The sequence below is a fragment of the Eleginops maclovinus genome, chromosome 11, assembly GCF_036324505.1.
Source record: "Eleginops maclovinus isolate JMC-PN-2008 ecotype Puerto Natales chromosome 11, JC_Emac_rtc_rv5, whole genome shotgun sequence".
Lineage (NCBI taxonomy): Eukaryota > Metazoa > Chordata > Actinopteri > Perciformes > Eleginopidae > Eleginops > Eleginops maclovinus.
In genome coordinates this window covers 4,799,910-4,821,351 of record NC_086359.1, presented here as the reverse complement: position 1 = coordinate 4,821,351, position 21,442 = coordinate 4,799,910, and the positions used below count along the sequence as shown (strand labels likewise).

Genomic DNA, 21,442 nt, shown 5'->3' with positions numbered 1-21,442 from the left:
TGTAAATGAGTGAACATTTTCTCAAATTTAAAACTGAAGGATAAATGTATGAAGACCAATCTGATCATAAAATGTAACTTTCCATTTCCACTGGGTGACTTCTTTCAATTGGTGTTGATAAAGGGCCATCACAGAAAGTCACTCCAAGAATAACATGACATTCTGATGTACAGTTTCAAAATAAAAGACCTGTGAAATCTCATAATATGAGCTGCTATCGTCCCTGTTTTTAGATAAGAATAACTTAAAAACTACCAATAATCAAAGACCCATTTCACTTCAAACTATTTGCATATTGTTTTGATTATCATCATTTACTATACTACACAGCATGATAAAAGGTGCTCAAACGGTGAAGGAACACCGGTGTTTCAGCTTCTCTCGTCACCTATGACGTTAGCTAGAAATGTCTAACTGTTATATGCTAACACTTAGCTACACAGGTGCTAGTCATACGGTTCTTATAATACAACCATGGTCATTACTCGGTAGTTAATACATTAATAGAGTAACTCGGTTGATGAGGTTATGGTTTTTAAATTAAAATGAACATTTCAATAGACACACAAACAAACAAAAACTCCCTCACCTGAGTTAGCAAGAAACGGGCTAGCAGGATACCGTTTAGCTAGTGACTGTTAGCTAACTTTCTAGCCACTAAAGCAACATAACTTGTATGTTACTTTATCACACAAGTAAACGTTTTATACAGTTTTCATAGCCATCCTCTATATTCCTAGACTCAATTAAAGCTGTTTAAGGTAGCAATGAATCCACCTCAGGGTCCAGCTGTCCAACAGTGCTTCTTCCTTGAGGAGAGAAGGTCTTTCCTGTTGGATGTATCCAGAAAGAGAAGCGTGACAAAAAAAAGGCCAAATCTTGTAAAATCACCTAGAACCTAGTATTCTGAATGTATCCTTAACAATATTACCTTATACAACTGAATTATTGGATGTAATTAGCCTTTAACTCAGCCAAAAAGGAAAATAGGTCAGAGAACTAAAGATCCAATAGGATATGTTTGTCATGATAGCAAAAGCACAGGTGCGTTAAATAAGGTAATGACAGTACATGATAGTACAGAGGCTTCACTCATGTTTTAGATACTCCAGTGCTTTGCTTTTCTTACTACAACAAGTCAAAAGGTCTGCCGTGAAAATGTATGTTTAGTCCGGCATCAACAGCACATTATACCTTTTTTTAAACAACTGCAATGCTGTTTGTGTAAAACAGAACCAAAAGTTAAGAGCTGCTTAATTCTAACCAATACCTTGTGTAAAGAAGTGTATTTTTTTACAGAACACATGGCACAGGCTTATATATATAGGCCTTCATATCTCCACATCCTTGCTTTATTCATTTTTGAGAGTATCAATAGATGTTTTGACTCAAATAACAAACAATATGTGTATAGGCAGTAAGCATTTAAATCATCTGACACAACCAACAACATGAAATTCACCAGTGTTGCTGTGATGAACAAGCAAATATTTTTAGTCAATGCACCCAAAAGCAATCTATATTAAATTATATTAAATTTCTTAAGCCTTGGTTGCTCCTGTGGTGGTAATAAAACTGCATTGCAGGAAGGTAAAATGATTCCTGTTCGCAAATACATGTATGAAAAATCACTGGATGATATGACATTTACAGGAATGAAACAGGAATCTTAAACCACCCACCTCAGCACCAGAAACAATGAATATCAGTTTCCCCTGTCTGATTGTCAACATTTCTTTTGTGCTTTTTGTTTTTTTTTGCGGGAGCTACAAGTTAAATAATAATTTCTGACACATGGGAAAAAAATATTTCTGTGGTAGAAGTCTCTCTCATCTACTTCTGTCACAGTGTGTGTGTGTGTGTGTGTGTGTGTGTGTGTGTGTGTGTGTGTGTGTGTGTGTGTGTGTGTGTGTGTGTGTGTGTGTGTGTGTGTGTGTGTGTGTGTGTGTGTGTGTGTGTGTGTGTGAAGGCAGCAAAACACAGAGTCTTCACCGCCCTGCCTGAAGAGGAATCACAGACTAAATGTCGCTTTTTTTTTTATGGCATAAAACCTGATTCATCCGAAACGAGTAAGAAATATCCACAATTCTCAAAACACCAAACTGCCATTCTATCTGTGGCTCATCTTTTTCCTCATTCCTGAGCAGTGTGTCTGAATACATTTGCTTCAATTAATGCATTTCTTTTTTGCTTGATGTCTTTGAAGGAAGCAAGACGTGTGTTTTCTTTTTTCTTTTTTTTTGGTAGTTGGGCTGGATTTAGAGCAGAGCGGGTTAAAAATAAATATTTCTTTCAGCAGTTCAGGGTCACCAAAAGATAAAAGAGCCAAAGAGCGGATCCTTCAGTCTTGCATTAGCATTTCCCTCCAATTGAAACTGTGATTGGGTCCATGTGTCAGAGGCAAGATGGGTGGGTCGACCAGCTGCCACACCCCGGTCTCTCCCAATTCTTCACAAGCACAAAAACCCAAGTAAGGAATCTGCACAAAGAGAAGACGGATGTGTGTGTTATCAAAGAAAAAAAAGATGAGAAGAGGATAGAAATTAATGAGGAGTTGTAACTAGTGCTGAACCGAATGGCTTGAGTCTTCAATAATAACTTTAAGGGGCCCTATATTGCAAATTTTCAGGTTCATATTTCTATGTAGTGTCTCTTCTGAGTGACATGTTTACATGCTTTAATTTTCAAAAATGTTCTCTTCTCTTTTCACCCTCTGTCTGAAACCAGAGTCCAGTCTGCTCTGATTGGTTAGCTTACAGATGTCCCGCCCCTTAGCTTATCGCGTACAGTATGTTGGGGTGCTAGCCAATAGAAGGTGCGAGTGTTGCATAGTGATGTCATCATGTTCTTTCAGTAAACATAGAAGTCCAATAGAGGTGTTACAGGCAGGGGGGGAGCATGTTGGAGAGAAACTCCCTCTGTAGGGAACGTTGGGATTTTAGCCTTTGCAGACCATTTACATGCACTAAAACCTATATGGTACACTACAGGAAAGGGAAACTCCAAAAAGCATAATAGGGCCTTTCAACCCCAGAATGTTGTTTTAAAAAAAAGAACATTGAGTACAGCCCTTGTTGTAAGTTAAGCATGAACTGACCTTTCGGACCACTTGGATAAAATCCTTGGAGTTTTGCGGGCTGAGGCCCTGTAACTGACGAGTGCAGGCCTCCAGGGAGGAAGCATGGGCCACAATCAGGACCGTGTTTCCTGTGTGAAAGAGGTAAAGAAAAGCATTCCACAGATACCATAAGCTGCTGTTTATTTATGGGCACTCAGCAGATGATGATATACAGCTTGAGAAATGTTCAGGCTCTGCCACGCATGGCCTTTTATTTTGAGATTTGGCCCAGATCCAAATTAAACATCTAGATTCAGAAGGCCAGCGGAGTGAAAACAAAGTGCTTAGATTTTCTTTGTTTAGACCATCAAGGCAGGAGCCCATTGTTTCATCTTGATGTCATTAGCTCATGCTCAGTGTAAGTGGCCTTCAGAGAACAGCAAAGAAACAGTGAGTGGAAAGCATTTAAGTGTAATCATCTCGAGAAAAGAGCTGGTATTGTAGTGAATGCTGCCAAGATGTATTACTCCATTACCCAGGTTTTTGCTGTCCGTCAGGATCTCGCGGGTTACTTGGAAGCTCCTGCTGATGTAGGTGTCGTAGCTTTCTGACACTGTCAACTTGCTTACGGGAATATGAGGTCTGGGGTCAAAATAACAATATAGGAGGTTATAATTAAATTGTAGCATCACAGGTTAACGTGTCATGATGCTATAGGGTTGGTGTACCTGTAAGTTGTGTCCACACTCAGGTTAGCAGCAGCCAGCTCAGCTGGGGGGATCCACACGGGTAAACTTGTGCCTGAAACCCACTTGGTCCATTCAAACAACCCAGGCTCCACACAGATTTTTGTCTTGCCTTCCTGCTGCAGGCCTTACATACAGTTAAACACAAAGAGAACATTTAAATATCTCTACAGCTATGAAGTCATGTCACTTTTACCTCAGATTTATGGGAAATATATGAATACTGCTTCACATAAAATGTAAGACTTTGTGCAAAAAGTAATAGTTATATATATATTATATATATATAATATTCGTAAGTAATGGGAAAGATATATACCTTCCGTAAACCCTCGTTTTTTTTTCCTATCCCTTTTTTTTTTGCTGATCATTTATTACATCTTTATAAAATTCTTATTGGATGTGTGAAAATATCAAAGATTCAGATCCAAAAACACAGATAGTCCCACATTGTCATGCAGCCGTAGCTCTGAAATCTGCTCTAAAATGTATGTATAACACGGCAGCTAAAGAAACTGAATAGATGTTGCCGTGAGAACATTGACGAGGTCTCACCCTGCAGAATGTTCTGAGCAGTCTGGACGCAGCGAAGAGAAGGAGAGCAGTAAACAAAGTCTATTTTTGTGTGGCTTTCCAACAGAGCTTCCCCTGAAATAGACAAAAAATACATGTCAATTGTTATACAAACACACTCTCTACTATAAATATCAACCCTTCAAATTATAGTAACTTCTCAACAAGATAAAATGTACGTTACTTTATATGTACTGACCTACAAGTCGGGCCTGGGTGGAGCCAAACACAGTAATTGGACAATCTTTATCGTAGTCCCGGTGACTTCCACTTCTAGCTGGCAGGCTGGATGGCATGTTGAGGTTGGAGCGAATGTATCGGCCTACACAAACACAAATGAAGTTCTTACAGAAGAACAGGAAATACTCAACAAAAAAATGTGTACTTAACATCGCCCTGCACACTTACCTTTGGCGTCAAAGCACTGAGTGACCCAGTTTTTCCCAAACACCACGTCCATCCTCTCCCCATGGCGACACACAAACATTCTCATCTTGGAAACGGAAGACTGAGAGGTTGGCCTCAAAACCTGAGATAAAGATTCAAGTTAAATCTAATATTAATAAAGCCAATAGAAGCGCAAGAGTTACATAGTGATGTCATTATGCTACGGAGGAAAACAAAGGAGTCCAATGGGGTGTGGGGGAGAGAAACTCTTGGAAAGAACTTTGGGATTTGAGCCTTTGCAGACCATTTACATGCACAATAACCTATATAACACACTACAGGAAAGGGAAAAACCCCAACAAGCATAATATGGCCTCTTTAATTTCATGTTAGAAGCATAAACAGTTATAATTGTTGTTTAACACACTGTGCTGCGTTTGAGGCTGCTAAACCTGTGTAAGTAAGACAAAAACTGTGTTTAGTGCTTCCCTAACTTCCCTGCTGGGCAAAAAGTATCTTGGTGCTCATTTGCACATATTTAAATGAGGTAATATGCATTTGCAGCCAAACTGGTCTCTTAGTATGCAAATGGGACTCACTACAAAAACAGTGAAATTCCCAAAGATCAGCACTAACTGCAGTTACAGTCAAATAATGAGCATTTCTGAGAGTTGGGAGCATTTATAATGAATGTCTGCTTGAAGTCATTCATTTAAGGATGCAGTTATACAGGACGCAATGATAGTTGGGTCATGATAAATACACAAGGGAAACATACTAAGCCATGTCATGTTTCAGTAATGATGCTCTCTGGTCCCATTATTGAATACTTCAGAATACTTGCCCGACATTTCTTCAGCTACTTGCTTATTTTGATTTCATTTGCTTGATTACGTTAAATAATTACAGCTTATTTTGTAGGTAAAACTGTAATTTGATGTCCCTTTTTCACTGTCTATAATGACACTGTTGTGGGTTGGTTACATTACCCTCTACCACAGGTGGCCTCTTGTAACCTGTGCATATACTTCAGAGAGAATGTAATGTTCATTTAGCATGCAGCCTCATGTTTGTTTCTGCAGGCCACAGGGAAAGGTCACATAACACAGGAGTGCGGAATACCTGCATAGGAGGACAGAGGCCAGTAAGGCCAGGAGGATCCATGAGACTGTCAAACAGACTGTCGTTCAGCTTTCCGTCAAACAATAACCCCGCCACGCTGCTGCCGGAGTTAGACGGAGAGGCACAGGTGAGCATGGAGTGAGACCTGAGGATCAGACAGAGAGGGCTCGATTTTATTCAAATAGCCCTTTAAAAATAGCACTCTTTATCCACAGTGAAGAGAAGCCCATAAGAAGACAACCAACACTTACAGTCATACGGAAACACAGGAATAAGCAGGGCACAGCTCGAATGAAGTGAGTAAAGGTGTGTATACGTGTCTTGAAAATACCACTATAGTGAAGGGCTGAGGAACGGAAGAAACACAACCTCTTCAAAGACAGTTTTAGGAAAGAGGACAATGACTAATTTCCCCTCTTATCTTTGCCTTCAGCTTAGAAAAAAAAGGTGTTTGTGGATTGTCAGTTTGAGATAACACCCGCTGACGTCTCTGTGGGGATTCTGTGGCTTTAAGGGGCCATCTAGAGATAATATGCTACTTCTGTTTTTGTACTGTATGTACGCTTTATCAGTGTAACCCGGGCCTCCTAGCTTTTCCGGGGACTTTTTTGCAAATGCAAGAAACACATGACGTTAGATTTACCCCACTTCCTTTTCTTACCCGTGGACGACCCAGGTGTCAGACTCATCAGCGCGGTTGACGTAGTTCTCAGGCAGCAGGCCCGACAGCCCCGTGCCCAGCGAGGTGCCGTACACCCAGCCCTCACTGGCACTGCTCTGCTCCACCGGAGACATGAAGATGAAATCTCCCTGCACCAGCTCCAGCTCGTCGTCATTCTGAGGCACATACGGGTACATGACTTGCAGCGTCTATAGGGGGGGGGGGGAGTGAAAAAAGCCATTAGAGAGAAGCTATTTCAGGGATTTCTTTAGCCAAATATCCCAAAAATCCAACTGGGAAACACACAGTCTACCTCATGGTTAGCGAAGCAAATGTCCCGGGAGAAGAGCACAGCCAGCCAGTCGCAGCCTGAAGACACGTCCACCGTTTTGGCCAACTTTTCCAAAACCGGAAGGTGGCTGACTTGGAAGTGGTACGCCAAAGTGACATGAAGTTGTTTCTTATGAGGCTCGACGTGAACATCTGGATGAAGCCAAGAAAGAAATGTGCACAGCAGATGTTTGTATATGTATACTCATGACAATGAAGTATTGTTTCCATTCTACGGCACTCTATATTCATTATATGCATGCACTATATGCACTGAACATTTATGGTCTGGTGAAACTGCTCAAATATGGTTACAGAATATGCTCACAACTGTCTGTTCTTTTTCAGGTGTCTATCACATTGTTGTCCACACCATTTTCCCCAAACCTTGCCTGCAAGTTGCTCCATTTCTTTCTCTTTTCATTAGAGTTTTAGGAGCATTTCCCACTGATCCTACAAGGCAGTATTTGCATCACAGAGACATGGGTGGTCTCTAACCTGCTTTAGCTGTGGCTTCAGTGGCAAAGTCAGAGGCGAAAGTCTTCAGCACCTCGGCCATCTGCTCCTCCACAAAGAGGCCGATAAAGGTGCTGGAGGTGTAGAGCTCAAGCGGGAGGGGCATGGGGATACGACCCTTCCACTTGGCCACGGTGGACTGCAGAGCTTCGGTCAGAGCCTCCACCTTCCCATCGGCACACTGAGCAAGAGAAAAGAAGTCGTTAAATATATGACTGATTTTGAAAATCCTATATGGTGAGCACTGACGGACGCTGACCACGAAGAACTGGCAGAGGGTGATGTGGGGGAAGATGTTGTGGGCCTTGTTCTTTCCACAGGAGACGCGGGACTGCTGCCAGAAGTGTGAGAGCTGCTGGAGCAGGGGCCCGCTGGGGCGCAGGTACAACACATACTCTCTGGGCAGAGGGTCATCCAATAAGGGGTCGTCTACGTGGGAGAAGAGCCTGGAGCAAAGGACAAGAAGACACCAAGTTACTCACACAACACAAAGACAGACTGTACCATCACTGTGGAGCAAGAGTACAACAAACATTCACTAAATGCTCGTTTGCAAATACATCCATTTATGAATAAAGAAGTGTCTTCTGGAATAACCTCAGAATATGTGAGCATGCCTTTCATTAAGAAGGAGGGAAGGATCTAAGTACATTTACTTTAATTAAGTACTGTACTTACGTAAAATGTTGAGGTACTTGAACTTTACTTGAGTATTTCCATTTTATGCTTCTTTGTACTACTCCACTACATTTCTCACCTCTAGTTGCTAGGTAGATTTGGATTAATGATGGTAAATATAATCAGCCCTTAAATCAGACTTTAGTTCACCTGGAGTAAATCCAGCAGCTACCCTGCAGTATACAAAGCCATTCAAACTAGCTGCACCTTTACCAGCTCTGAGAACACTTTAATGATCAATCATTATAAAACATATCAGAGATATTATTCTGAAATGGACCAATCAGACAATGACTACTTTTACTGTCGCTGCTTTAAGTACATTTAGATGAGAGCACTTTCTACTTTCACTGGAGGAACATTTAGAATACTTTTACTGTGACAGAGTATTCCTACACTCTGCTACTTCTACTTTTACTGTAAGATCTGAGTACTTCTCCCACCTCAGGAAGTTAGTAAGAAGTTAGTACTAATAGGGAGAGAGGGTAGCTGATGTCCAGCAGAGGGCGGCACTGTTAGTGACGATGTTAAGGGGGTGAGATCAGTACATGTTATACTGTGTGTGTGTGTGTGTAAAAGTGTGTGTTGCTCTCACCAGTCACAAGCTGCCTGCACATTCTTCCCTCCCGTGGAAACCAGAGCTTTCAAGCTGCAAAGAGAAAATGAGATCAGAGTAGAGTCACTTAATCAATAGTTTCTCTTCCGGCCGTGTTTATTAGTTGGAGATGTGCTACCACGTGATCGATGAACAGAAACACACAACCCAAGAGAGCGGAGAAAATTCATTAGGTATTCTTGTTAAAAAACAGCCACAAGTCAGAGTATAAAGACCTTCCTAAACATCAGGGAACATGTTTATGAATTCTATGTGTTTAAGAGTAATTACACACAATGTCCACGTCCACCAAGATTTATCTGTGTCATTTTATAAAACCTTTCTGAGAGATACAGCTCATTGCATGATTACTCTTGAGTGCTCAGAATCTAATTAGCGTCTCTTTTTATAAAACCTCTGGTATTGCGGGCCGCCTCTGAAGGGATTCACTGATTCCAGCAGCTTTATTGGGCTTCAAGAGACGAACACAGAGTATCCAGATGTGACTTTATTTAACATCCGGTCTCCAAGAGCTATGTCTTGTAAAACAGTAGCTCAAACGTTCTACAGAAAGAGGACCTATTGTGCTTTTAAGGGTTTTTCCTTTCCTGTAGTGTGTTATGGATGTTTCTGTGTATGTTAACGGCCTGCAAAGGCTAAAATTCCGAAGTTGCCTCCAACTCTTCGACTGTGCTCCTTTGTTTACTTCTGTAACATAATGACATCACTATGTAACACTCACGCTTCTATTGGCTAGTACTCCAACACATTGTACGTGAGAGGGTAAGGGGTGGGACATCTCTAAACGGTTGGCCAATCACAACAGAGCAGGTCAGATAACTAATCAGAGCAGACTGGGCTCTGGTTTCAGACACAGGGTGGAAAGGGGAGCTGCAGCACAGGCAGTATGAGAAAAATAAAGAGCTTTTTGAACATTAAAGCATGGAGACATGTCCCAGTAGAGGCACTAAATAAAAATATGCGCCTGAAAATAAGCAGATTATATGTCTTGTTTAATGTAATGTCAGGTTTTTACAAACCCGTGAGGTGTGGTAATTCAGTTTAAAGGTTCTCTAATGCAAAGCAGATGTCACTGAATAACAGCAACCACACCTTGGTGCATGTGGGCTCTGTGGACCACAATGGAAACGCCAAAGATTGATCTCTTTGATAGTTTATCTTTGTCGATTTCTTAAAAAAAAGAAAGAACAAAGATTGGATTAAGGACAAGATACTGCACTGATGTCTTTTCTGGTAAACAGCTCATGTCATTATTGAGCAACAGGAAATGAGTTTTAATTAAATGCACATTGTGGTAATAGAATTCGACCTTTAAGACTCATCTCATCATGCAATCCAACGTCCTTTAGGTTGTGTGTATCATCTCTCATTGCCACTGCTCTGAAATGCCATTTAATAACAAATCTACAGTTTATATTGAAGTAAAATCAGCAGGCAGGAAGTGTTTTGTGTGTCAGTCACAGCTCAGTTTAGACGTGTTGCAGCATTTCTGTGTGCGCCGACAATGACACAGTTCATCGTGCCACTCTAGCGTACAAATTCGATTATCTATTTTTAGATGTGTCCCAGTGAGAGGGTCCTAGATACAGCAAAGTCCCTGAACCCTGGGGGGGGGGCAGCATGCCCTGACAGAGCACAGCGAGCAGTATCGGCACAGAGACAGATGGCACACAGAGCTATACCATAACGGCCTTGAAGTTGGGAGCCGCCACATTGCCTTTAACCTTTACTTACCAAAGAAACTGCTTTTAAACTGTTGGTTGAACTTGTGTTAAAGAGGACCTCTACTCTTTAATAAAAAAAACCTTGAATCAGACTTTAGTTCACCTGGAGTAAATCCAGCAGCTACCCTGCAGTATACAAAGCCATTCAAACTAGCTGCACCTTTACCAGCTCTGAGAACACTTTAATGATCAATCATTATAAAACATATCAGAGATATTATTCTGAAATGGACCAATCAAACAATGACTACTTTTACTGTCGCTACTTTCAGTACATTTAGATGAGAGTACTTTCATAACGTTTCATTCATTTCGTAACAGAGTACCACATCTGGTATTAATGTTGTCTTACAGAAAGCACTTCAGTACTGCAATTTATTTTCTCTTAAAAATATCGAGGTAATCCCAAGAGTAACGGAGAGGAATCGGGTTACATTACTTTTATAATTTGATACTCAGATTATGTTACTGAGAACACATTTTTACAGGTATCTTGTAAATGGAACAGAATACATTTTTACATTTACAACCCTGTGCATGCAGAAGGCTTGGACAGAGAGGCTGTGCAGAGAATCCACCTGGTGCTGTACGGAGGAGGAAAAGAAAGAAGGGGATTTTCTGTCATGATAGGATTACAAGCAGATGTGACCGAGACGTCACAAACTCCAATCCAGGCGAGAACAGTAGATTTCTTGCTTCCTATCTCTGGTATTTTATAAACCTTAAGACTGGATTTAATCCGCTGAAATAAGAATAGATAGAGAGTGCTGTTGCACATGCAAAACACATGCAAGATATGAATTCAGTACTTCAAGACACCCAAATTCAAAGTCAATAAACAAAATGTCTCTCAAGAATGCACAATGAGCAGAAGGCCAACCATGGTCATATATTTTGGTCTCGTAATGTTTTGTTACAGGCTTCTGGGAAATAGCTACCACTAACTCGATTACTTGGGAAAACACCAGAGGCATAAAGCTAAAATATTCCCCTATTATTAATGATAAGAATAGCTGTCATTAAACAGATTTCAAGGGAATTGGCTCAGAGATAATAACCTATTCGTCTCTCAATTGAAGAACCTAGTACATTTAATTTATGGAACGGAGGAAATAAGTATGAGAATTAGAAACCAAGTTCATATTGTTGATTAAGGAGGGGAAACTGGGTAAAGTATAGAACACAAAGCATTTATATTGAACATGAAGAACGGACGATTAATGCAAACCTAATTATGTCTCCATTAAGTTTTTTTCCATTTATAATTAGGATTTTTTTCCTGATTTCTGGATTGCTATGTAGTTAATTGGTCTTGAAATGCAAATAAAAAGTATTTAAATAAATAAAATTGATGATGAACAAAACCCTCTGGTGCTTGAGTGACAGGAGGCTGGACCCCTTGTAACTTGTTTGATTTAAAGCAGTGAAATCATTTGTTTATTTGCTCACTGACATAAGTTACAGGAGAAATGTTGAAATGTTTACCTCTAGATAAAAGCGTAACAATGATGTTTGACTTTGAAATGTTGCCTCGTTCTTGTTGTAAACTGCTGCACTAATATACAGTAAAGTGTTCCGTTTGGACTGGACCCGCATTATTATTCGAAGCTTCCAATACAGCATTTTGTTTCAAAGTCAGACTGAATTATCCATCCATCTTCTCCCGCTTTTCCGTCAGGCTCGCGGATGTAACAGCTCCAGCAGAGAGCCCCAAACTTTCCTTTCCCTGGCCACATCAACCAGCTCTGACTGGGGGATTCCAACTGAATTATTCCCTTTTTATTTAGAGGTCAATTAAAATGCTTCAACGTTTCTCCTGTAACTTACGTCAGGAAGCAAATAAACAAACGATTTCACTGCTTTAAATCAAACAAGTTACAGTACTGATGGAATAAGATGTAAACAACGGGGCTTAAAGGCTGAGAAAATGTGATCCTAATCTCTTAATGTTTACTATCTGCTATTCTGACGCAATATTCATTTTCATTTGAGTAAATAACCCCCCTTGCAAAATACAATTTGAGAATACGAAGCTGAAAATGAGCATTATAATATAATATATCCTCTTTAATGCATGGGTGTGTAGCTGTCAAAAGCTTCAAATAGTGGTCCCTTTTTAAACCGTACATTTGAACATGTTTCTGGATGATGTATTGCCAATTCTGTTTTTGTGTTTTCTCTCGGCTAAAGAAAGCAGGTCACTGACATCTGCACCACCCAGAGAGAGCAGCGCTGGTTAGAAGAAGTTGCTCACTCGCTTCCTCTTTTATATACCAGCTACTTAATGTTTCTGGACGGGAGGAGCCCTACATCATCAGCTCTTTGACACTTACATATAAATAGAGCTATAGTAGAGTTTGTTTTTGTTGAACTGAATATACAAGGAAGTAGTCGTGGACAAACTGCCTCTCGATGACTGCATCTAACCCGGAGGAGGCCTGTCCTTTGGTCTGAGGCAAGAACTGTGCATGCTATTTATAAACTGCATTTCCTGCTCACAGCTAGCCCAAGATAAAAAAGATTAGAAAGCGCTAGGGAAAGAAGTCACTCTTGATTTGATATGGCCTTTTATCAGCTGCATACTGTTTGCAATATTAACAGTGGCCATTAGATGAGAGCTTCTACTTCATTTGCACTTCATTTGCATATCCTGCAGGCAATGTGTTTACCCACATATGGGACATGTTTTCAGTTCCTCTTTTCACAAATGACCCCAAGGTGATTAAATGTCCAGGCTGCCTGTTCGTGTCCCAGCAGCGGTGTTTCTGGTTTTTCATATATGTAAACATTACTTGAAGTGTTTATTAAAGCTGACCTTTTGGCTCAACTTGGATATTTTCCAGGCTGCTGGAGAAAATGGCTTTGTATCAGGCAATCTGCACACTCCTCATAATGCCTCATGAGTGTGAAGCACTGTTTTTCAATCCTGTAAACATTGTTTTGGAAGATATTGCGACAAGAAATCAACGATATAAATATCATGACTTTTATGGATTCATAATGGCTGCAATGGAAAAGGGAAATCATCAGAGGTGAAAGAAGTACTGAGATGATTTACTTAAGTAAAAGTCTTGTATTCAAGAGTGTAGTATAAAAATATAAGCATCAAAATATAATATAAAGTACTCGTTATGCAGATTGGCACATTTAAGCACATGTACTTTGAATGATTGTATTACAATTACTTATGCATTAATGTGTTCATCATTTCAATGTTGCAGTTGATAAAAGTGGGGTTTATTCGAATTACTGTATGCTACTGGGTAGTCCAACTTTAATAATATAGAATAATCCTGCAAAGTATTTAATAACTCAATCTGTAATATAGAGGAAGTGGAGGAAAGAGTATAAAGTAATATAATACTCAAGTCCCTACATACTGTTACTTTACTTGAGTACGTCTATTTAGTTACTGCCCACCACTGGAAACACTGATAGAAAGCCAAAAGTAAGAAGTATCTATGTCACCCTGTCTCAACACACACACACACACACACACACACACACACACACACACACACACACACACACACACACACACACACACACACACACACACACACACACACACACACACAGTCCGAAGGGACCTTCTCTGACTCAGCTCAAATCAACATTTCCTGTTTACAAGCTGACGGTGAACACTCATCACTAACCACTTATCCCTCCATAGCGCTGAGAGCCGAGCTGCTGCCCCACGCCAGACTGCACCCTAAGGAGAGCCATGTCAGCAGAGGAAATGTGCTTCCCTACGCTCGGGCCTGGTGAGCCCACGCCGAGCCAAAACACCACACGTTACCGCCCTTCCCTTCACCCTTCACACTCCAGTCCAGCGTACCGCTCTGCATCAGATCTGTCCACGGTGTGTAGCAGGACATAAAGTCAGAGGAAATCATTCAGCAAATCAAGTTTTATTTATATAGCCCATCACACATTCCGCATTAGCCTCAGGGGGATTTACAGTGTGTACAGCTGATACCCTCTGTCGTTAAGCCCCCACAGCGGACCAGGAACAACTCCTGAAGAAATCCCACAACTACAGGGGAGGAATGGAAGAAGCCTTGGGGAGAGCAACAGAGGACGGATCCTTCTCCCAGGGTGGAGAGACGTGCAATAGGTGTTGTTAAGGGTCACCTTAAATAAGGGACACTGAATGAAGTTAACCTTTGTGAATGAAAAAAGGTAAAAAGAAAATTAGAAATGAATAATGTTTTTCCCTTTCACATTTTTTAAAGGAACAGTCCTGCTCATAACTACCGTATTCAACCATAACGATGGCAATTTATTTAGCAAAAAGCGACAGTAAAAACACAAAAATGCATGTACTTTTAATATATTCAAGGCAACAAAAAATAAGGTTTAATTGTAAATGGCTCTGCACGAGGATTCAACTGTTTAATCCAAAAGTAAAGCGATATGTTAGAACTGTGGTTGAGTAACAGTGTCACATTCGAGTGAAACCAGTTTTTTCCATCTCTGTTTGCATACAGATGTAATACAGGCGTTAGCAGCGTCAGGCCATCTGTCTCCCTATGGATGTGCTACACTATGCTAACCACCTGCTAGCAGTTAGCTTCACTTTTACTGTTTGGACGTGACCATGGAAGGAACCGTTTAATCTAACCTCTGGCAAGAAAGTGAACGAGCGTATGTCACGCAATGTGCAACTATTGCGCTATTTCTGGAAGTAGCTGTTATTGTTTGAGTGTTTAGTTTAGGGTCACTAACAAGGCCTTGGTTTTGTAATTATAAAGCTCTGACAAGGATAAAGTCTCAGCACCGTGCATGTAACAAAGCTAGCTGTGTACAGCCAGTGCCTGGAACTGCTTCTCCTCTTCTCACTTCATTATTTGTGAAGAAGAGGGTCGACCGAGGCCCTTAAATGAACTGTGCTGGCCTTTGTGTGTGACGGAATATTCTTCAGAGGTACATCAAGTCATCATATTTAATGGATACAAATCAAAGCGTCTGCCAAACCCATAAATGATTGTGTTTTTGTTGAGCTTGAGAGTTATTTTTAGCACCACACGAGTGACGTCAGCGAAATAAGTCAAAGTGCGCAAAGCAAATGTTTCACTAGCAATGAGGCACCATGCCAAAAAAAGTGATGCATCACACAGCACTCCAAAAAGTCCCAGGATGGGTCATAAGCAGCTTATAGCATATGTTTGAGATTCACAGTTTTAAAAGGCCACAAACATCAGTCAGGGAGCAGAAGATTACAAGCATTTATTATGTGCAGTCAGTACGCAATCTTCAGGCCTACTTCTAATGAGAAACACATTGATTATCCCAGTCACTATATCAATTTTCTTTTCCTATCTGATTCAGCCACCCCCATACCAGCATCTCAACAGAGCACTCAGTAAAGGTCACAAGCCACTTCCGGAAATGGGCGACTTCCTCTTGGCTGTCTTTGAGTACAAGCTCAGAGCTTGTTCTTGCAAAGCCGCACACGCAGGCGCCAATGTATCACATGTATGCATGAGTTATATGCGGTATTAAATAATGTAAAGATCTTTGCTGAGATGCTTTTTGAATGTTAGAGTTATACATGTAGTTGCTAAGGCATGAGTTATGAAACTATTGTAAGTAGGAGAAGAGTCTGCATTCACAGAGACTTCCTCTTTGACACAAAAGGGGCAGGGAGAGAAAGAAAATAGCAAACATAATGTCAGCTTAGTGTGTAGCAGCTCAGTAACCACAGAGGCTTTGAAGTCTTAGGTGGAACAACACAATGAAACAGACAAATGTAAGAGAAATCTGTGTTCTATACTTTGGCACAACTCAACTGTTACCATATAGGATACGAAACAGAGCTTTTATTAGGATGGTGTAACTGTTTTAGAAACTGAAACTCACTGAGATTAGGATATGTTATCCTGTAGTGAGAGCACTCTGTTGAAGAACAATTCAATTAAATATTATGTATTCAACAATTAGATTCAGAGCAGTGAATTCATTTATCACACAACACTTCAATACCCCACATGAGGAAAGATAAGACAACTGCAAGCAGATGTTACAAACATGTGTCGTGCATGTTGTGTTTGGGTGCCACATGTCTCAGGCAAAGTAAGTCTCACAGGCCGCCACCATGCATGGTATAACTGTCAATAGATCACCAGATAGAATAGAATAAAATGTGCTGAGGTGGTTTTATGCCATTGTAAATCTTTGGGAGTTTTGGACTTTAAGTTCTATTAACTAAAACGTAAGGACTAATAAATGAGTGATAACTGCAATGGTAGAAACGCTCGGTCCCTTCACCTGCACTGATCACTCAAACATTACTGAAATGCCAACATGCTTCAGACATAAACAAGGTAAAAAAAAACACCACATTTTAGCCAGTAACTCAAAGTATGTATCAGAAATACTTTATTTATCCCGGGGGAATCTCATATTCGTAAACCAGCCCCACTTCCAGATGTTAGGTGCTGATATTATTCTCTTCAATCAGCCAACCCTAACAGCCGTTAATGCGACTTCAGAGCGATATTGTTTCTCCCTCTCAGAAAGGGGCCATGTTGTTGTGGTTAGCAAAGACTTCCCAGCATGGTATTTGAATTTTCCACACACCAGCGTCACTGTGAGAACATCTGCAATTGGTCCTAAAATGTCAAATGACAAACTTCTCTTTGCTGGTGCGATGAATCTATCTACGAGTTATCAGTTCCAGAAAAAGTAACAAAGACTCCGTCACTGGTGTCAGTTCTGTTGCATTTTGGTCATCAACTTCCCGTTTCCCTTAATCACAATTGCCACATTATTCCACTGAAACAAAAAGAAGCTGAAGTGGATGATTACAAAAATCTCTAACCCTCGACATCGTTCAATGGGTTTCTATTTCGGTACAATTGTCTTCCACTGCTGCGTGGCTGAAGGAACCGCAGACATACCATCTGTTTACTCGGGGTCATAAGGCTGCTTCACTTTCATTTAGCTCCTCATTTGTCTAAAATAAAGTGGCTGAACTCAGCTCTACACCTGGTTTATAGTCTATTACTGTAATTCAGGTTGTAGGTTCAGGGTGATGATTTTCAGGTGTGTGACTGCAGTATGCTCAGTTATTTTGGCCACAAACATGACATTTAAAACTGCACATACACCAGAGTGTGTGTATCTAGTTCCGCCTTCCAACACCTATTTACTTCACACAGTTCAGTTTGCAGAAGTTACAGAAGTTACAGAAGCTAATGTTGTTTTTCACCTAAAGTCCAGCTAAATGTGGGCTTTTCAGGATTTATAATTAACTTGTAATCCTGCACTAGCACAATAAAAGTGAGGATAGGAGGGAAAATGCACAACAAAGAATAAATATTTAACCCTGATACAAGGAAGTTCCCTTTTCACAAAGTGCAATCTGCAACGTCAAGAGTGCAGACTGGTAGGCTGACCATTAAATAGCAGCAGGTTCCCAGGGATTCAATGGAAAACACACATCGCATGGCCATGCACAGAGTTCCCTAAGGTCATTTATCTCATACCAGCTGTTTGCTCGCTGTACCTAAACTGAGAGCTATCTAAGTTCTAACAAGTGGTTAAGCCATTGAGGACACTGATAAAGGTCTGTGGGAATTTGGGAGTGTGATTCAGCTCAGGTTGAATTCTATAATTAGACTAAAGTATATGCTACGTGGATTAAATTACCAACAAAATCATTTTTAACTGCAATGCTTTATTGTACCTGTCAAATCTAAAGTGTGATTGGGTATTAGTGTATCATTTTGAGAACTGTATTTGAAAGAGCGCCCCGATTAAAACAAAGACCTGATCTCTGTCATTCTGATCTCTAGATAACTTTCAAAGCAACCTACCCCAAATATTTTTTGTCCAATCCCAGTGTTTTTAGATGCAAACTCAGTTGGATCAAACCTGCTCCTGACCAATCGGACATAATCAGAACAGAAAGAGCGGCTGTGTACATGATTCATGCTCCCTGCTGTCTTTAAAAACAAACAGTAGCAAGCTAATCGGTTAGCTGCTATCGAAGTTAGCACTCACTTTTATTCAAATGTTAATAGGAAAAAATGTCATGCAAATAGTTTTCTACCCAATGAATGAAACCATATCCTATTCTCACTTATTTCCCTATGTAATTACTACAGCGCCATAAGCTCCAGAGAGAAAAGTCCCGCCATATTGACCCACCAAACCCAAAGACATCATGCAGTGTCGCCTGTGTTGTATTTAAGTTATGTATCTTTATTCTTCACTTATCTTATTGTTGTTTTGCCTCCACAGCTATAACACCAGACAGACGCTGATTATTCTGCTTCATTATTATTTTATCGCTCAGAGGGTAATAAGTACATCATCAGTGGATGTGAGTCTGCAAATATAACCAACCACAGTCACTCTTGTTGTCTGCAGTGGTTCATTAGGCAGGAGCAGAGAGACAGAGCTGCAGTCTGGATCAAAGACAGCCTGGATGACCTCAGACAGGAGATAAAAAGGCTTCATTTTGGAGATATACTTTATCTGTATAACTTTGGCTTAATCTTCAAAACAGATCTCAGTCATTTCTATATTTCATTCTCTTGTTTCACTCTCAATTTAGCAAATGAAATCAGTAATCGATCTTGACGGGGTTTATCTCAACCCTGAGACTGCAGCTGCTGAGACTCAAAGTACTTCACATCTTTTGTTACATGATGGGATACAATTTTGAGGCGCACTGCACATACAGAAAGGTTTTCGTGCGAGACGAGGCTGTTGAAACCACCGGGTTTGATATATAATGTGGGAGTCATTGACAACCCCAACAATGGGAAGGCACGTTATGATTATAGATTATGTGATGAGGTAGAAGTTCTACAGTGAGGCTGAGACGTAGGGCCGTGCAGAACTTCAACTCAAACCTGTGGCCATATGCAACGTGTCAAGATAACATGGACAAAGACTGGTTTTATAAAGCGTGCGTAAATGTGATGTTCTGCAGATAAGAAATCTATTCGTAGAGATGTAACGCCTCGATGTTGCACATTTCTCTCGTTTCTGGTTTGAAAGAGAAGTGCTTCTGTTGCTCAAATAAAAACATCGTGCTGCTGTCATCGTATGACATTTTTTAAAACCCATCTACAATAGACTAAACCCAATATTTAAGCATATTAATATGAATGGTTCAACTGATGCTATGCCCACCAATACCAAGCAGACAACACATTGTCATTTTTTATAGGATTACATAATCCATAGACCACATTCACAAACCAGCGATCCTTGTTTCCTGGCAACTTCTTCTCTCAAGGATGAATGAAAAAAAAAGTGTAGAGCCGGAGCACGTAGGAATGCCCACCGGATCAGGTTCTTCAATGAAAACCAAGAGAATTGGCCAAGGAAACGCGTGACTCAGAAAATATTCAGATGTTTCTCTTTTGTAGTGGGGGAAACATGTGAAAGGAACATATGGACACATACGCACGCCCACAGAAACACAAAGACTGAACATACAAGTGCTGCTTCTGTTTTTCTGTTGCATTGGTGATGAGAGTCAATCAAGTACAGTAAAAACGCTCGAGCAGAATTTAAATTGTGCTTTTTTTGAATGCTTCCGAGGCCATTTTTTATATTGACTACATTCATATTCAGTTATAAGTAATATTGCAGATGATAACGATCGTTTAAAAAAAATGATTTGTTTCATAGTATGTTAAACTACATGGCTGTACAATAAGGTTCACTATCAACAACATTAAACTGCAGCTTTAACATGAAAGCATACACAAGTAGGCCTACTGTAGGTGCATTTGGCAGCAATACATACTTGTTTGCCCTTTAAATGAAGTATACTTGCACTGTTTTAAAGTCACAATGATCTGTACACGTGTATATTTAGTAACAAAAACAGAGTACACGTTATAGCAGGTTATTATGAATTTAATTTGACTGTATTATTTGACACTAAAAGAGAAACCAAAATCCTCACGATGGCTAAAAGAATTACAAAAGGGTCAATCAATAACATTGCATAAGCCTGCTGTGATACAGGCAGTGGGCTAATGGCAGATCAGCAGTTAAAAAATAGTGAATGACATGTCAACAACATGCGTATCAGAGCAGAGGTACAGCATCAGCTGGTGAGGATACTGACACGCAGACAGATAAGAGAAAACTTTGACTACAGAGTGACTTTAAGGGATGCTGCTGGGAAGCCTGGTTTAACCTCGCTATAAGACTGTGTGTCTCGGGACAGGGTAGCTGTGTACTCACGCCCTGGTCTTGGGGAAGCCCATGGACAGCAGCACGTCCAGAGTGGACCCATGTTTGATGGTGCTCGGCCGGCTCTGGCGCTGCCTCCGCGGCGTCACTTTGGCGTACAGTTCCTCTTTAGCTGCCATAACTCACTGCTCCATCGGTATGTCAGGTCCCCGGCTCCTCTGATGTATTTTCATTTAATGAAAAAAAATGATTAAAAAAGAATGATGAAAGCGGCTTAAAACAGGGTTAGTTGTGAAAGGCGGAAGCACGTAGGAAACCTTCGGAGGAAACAAGCATTTTTCTGGGTTTGCCAAATGCTCCGAGCTGGATCAGGCTGCCTCCTGATGGTTCGCACATAAAGTCAAAACCATCAGCAGGGGGGTCAGCTCTCTCAGCTGTGCCCCCGATACACAGTCCCCGGCCGAGGTGAACATGTCTGATTTCACCTCGCCTCTAGTTCCGATTAATTAAAAATCTAATGCTGTATGAGCTCTCTTTTCCACACGATGTGTTATTTATGAATGGGTCCTGAGTGAGCGGATGTTCAGCCTGTAAAATATTGCAGCTTTAACTGTGCGGCCCCCTTAGTTAAAGGGACAGTACACAGATGCGTGAGGGGACCGGAAGTCCTGTTCGGTTCTCAGGCCGAACAGGCACTGAACTGAGCAACACACCCACACACACACACGTGCTGTTGGTACTCTTTTGTCCTCAAATTAATCACGTTAGATGAGGTAGTGTGATGAAAAATGTCGAGGTAGGGCCATACGATGGAAAAAGTTAGTCACTTCCTGTCTGGAAAGTGGGTGTCGACACTGCACGCATGCG

At 40.7% G+C, this 21,442-nt stretch overlaps 2 protein-coding genes across 2 annotated transcripts in view; both read right to left on the bottom strand.

The window, feature by feature from the left end:
* snx19a (sorting nexin 19a) overlaps nt 1–1,123 on the bottom strand; it is an 89,922-nt gene extending 88,799 nt beyond the window's left edge. Inside the window, 1 exon segment of the mRNA XM_063894282.1 lies at nt 590–1,123. The gene's annotated coding sequence lies outside the window, so the exon portion shown is untranslated.
* Nucleotides 1,124–1,315: 192 nt separating this feature from the next.
* On the bottom strand, nt 1,316–21,298 carry ubash3ba (ubiquitin associated and SH3 domain containing Ba). The gene is made up of 14 exons (XM_063894283.1): nt 20,627–21,298; nt 8,667–8,720; nt 7,653–7,839; nt 7,376–7,574; nt 6,861–7,030; nt 6,548–6,756; nt 5,887–6,031; nt 4,786–4,906; nt 4,577–4,699; nt 4,360–4,452; nt 3,787–3,931; nt 3,594–3,700; nt 3,098–3,207; nt 1,316–2,479 (listed from the first exon to the last, which is right to left on the bottom strand). Exons 1-14 carry the CDS (start codon nt 20,752–20,754, stop codon nt 2,342–2,344), a joined length of 1,929 nt encoding a protein of 642 aa, XP_063750353.1. The 5' UTR covers nt 20,755–21,298; the 3' UTR covers nt 1,316–2,341.
* Nucleotides 21,299–21,442: the final 144 nt, after the last annotated feature.

Coding starts and splice junctions, on each gene's coding strand:
- ubash3ba (XM_063894283.1), bottom strand. CDS start 20,754: ATGGCAGCTAAAGAGGAACTGTACGCCAAAGTGACGCCGCGGAGGCAG. Junction 6,032..6,547: donor GACACCTGGGTCGTCCACGG/GTAAGAAAAGGA, acceptor TCTGATCCTCAG/GTCTCACTCCATGCTCACCT. Junction 2,480..3,097: donor TTATCCAAGTGGTCCGAAAG/GTCAGTTCATGC, acceptor CTCTTTGTGCAG/ATTCCTTACTTGGGTTTTTG.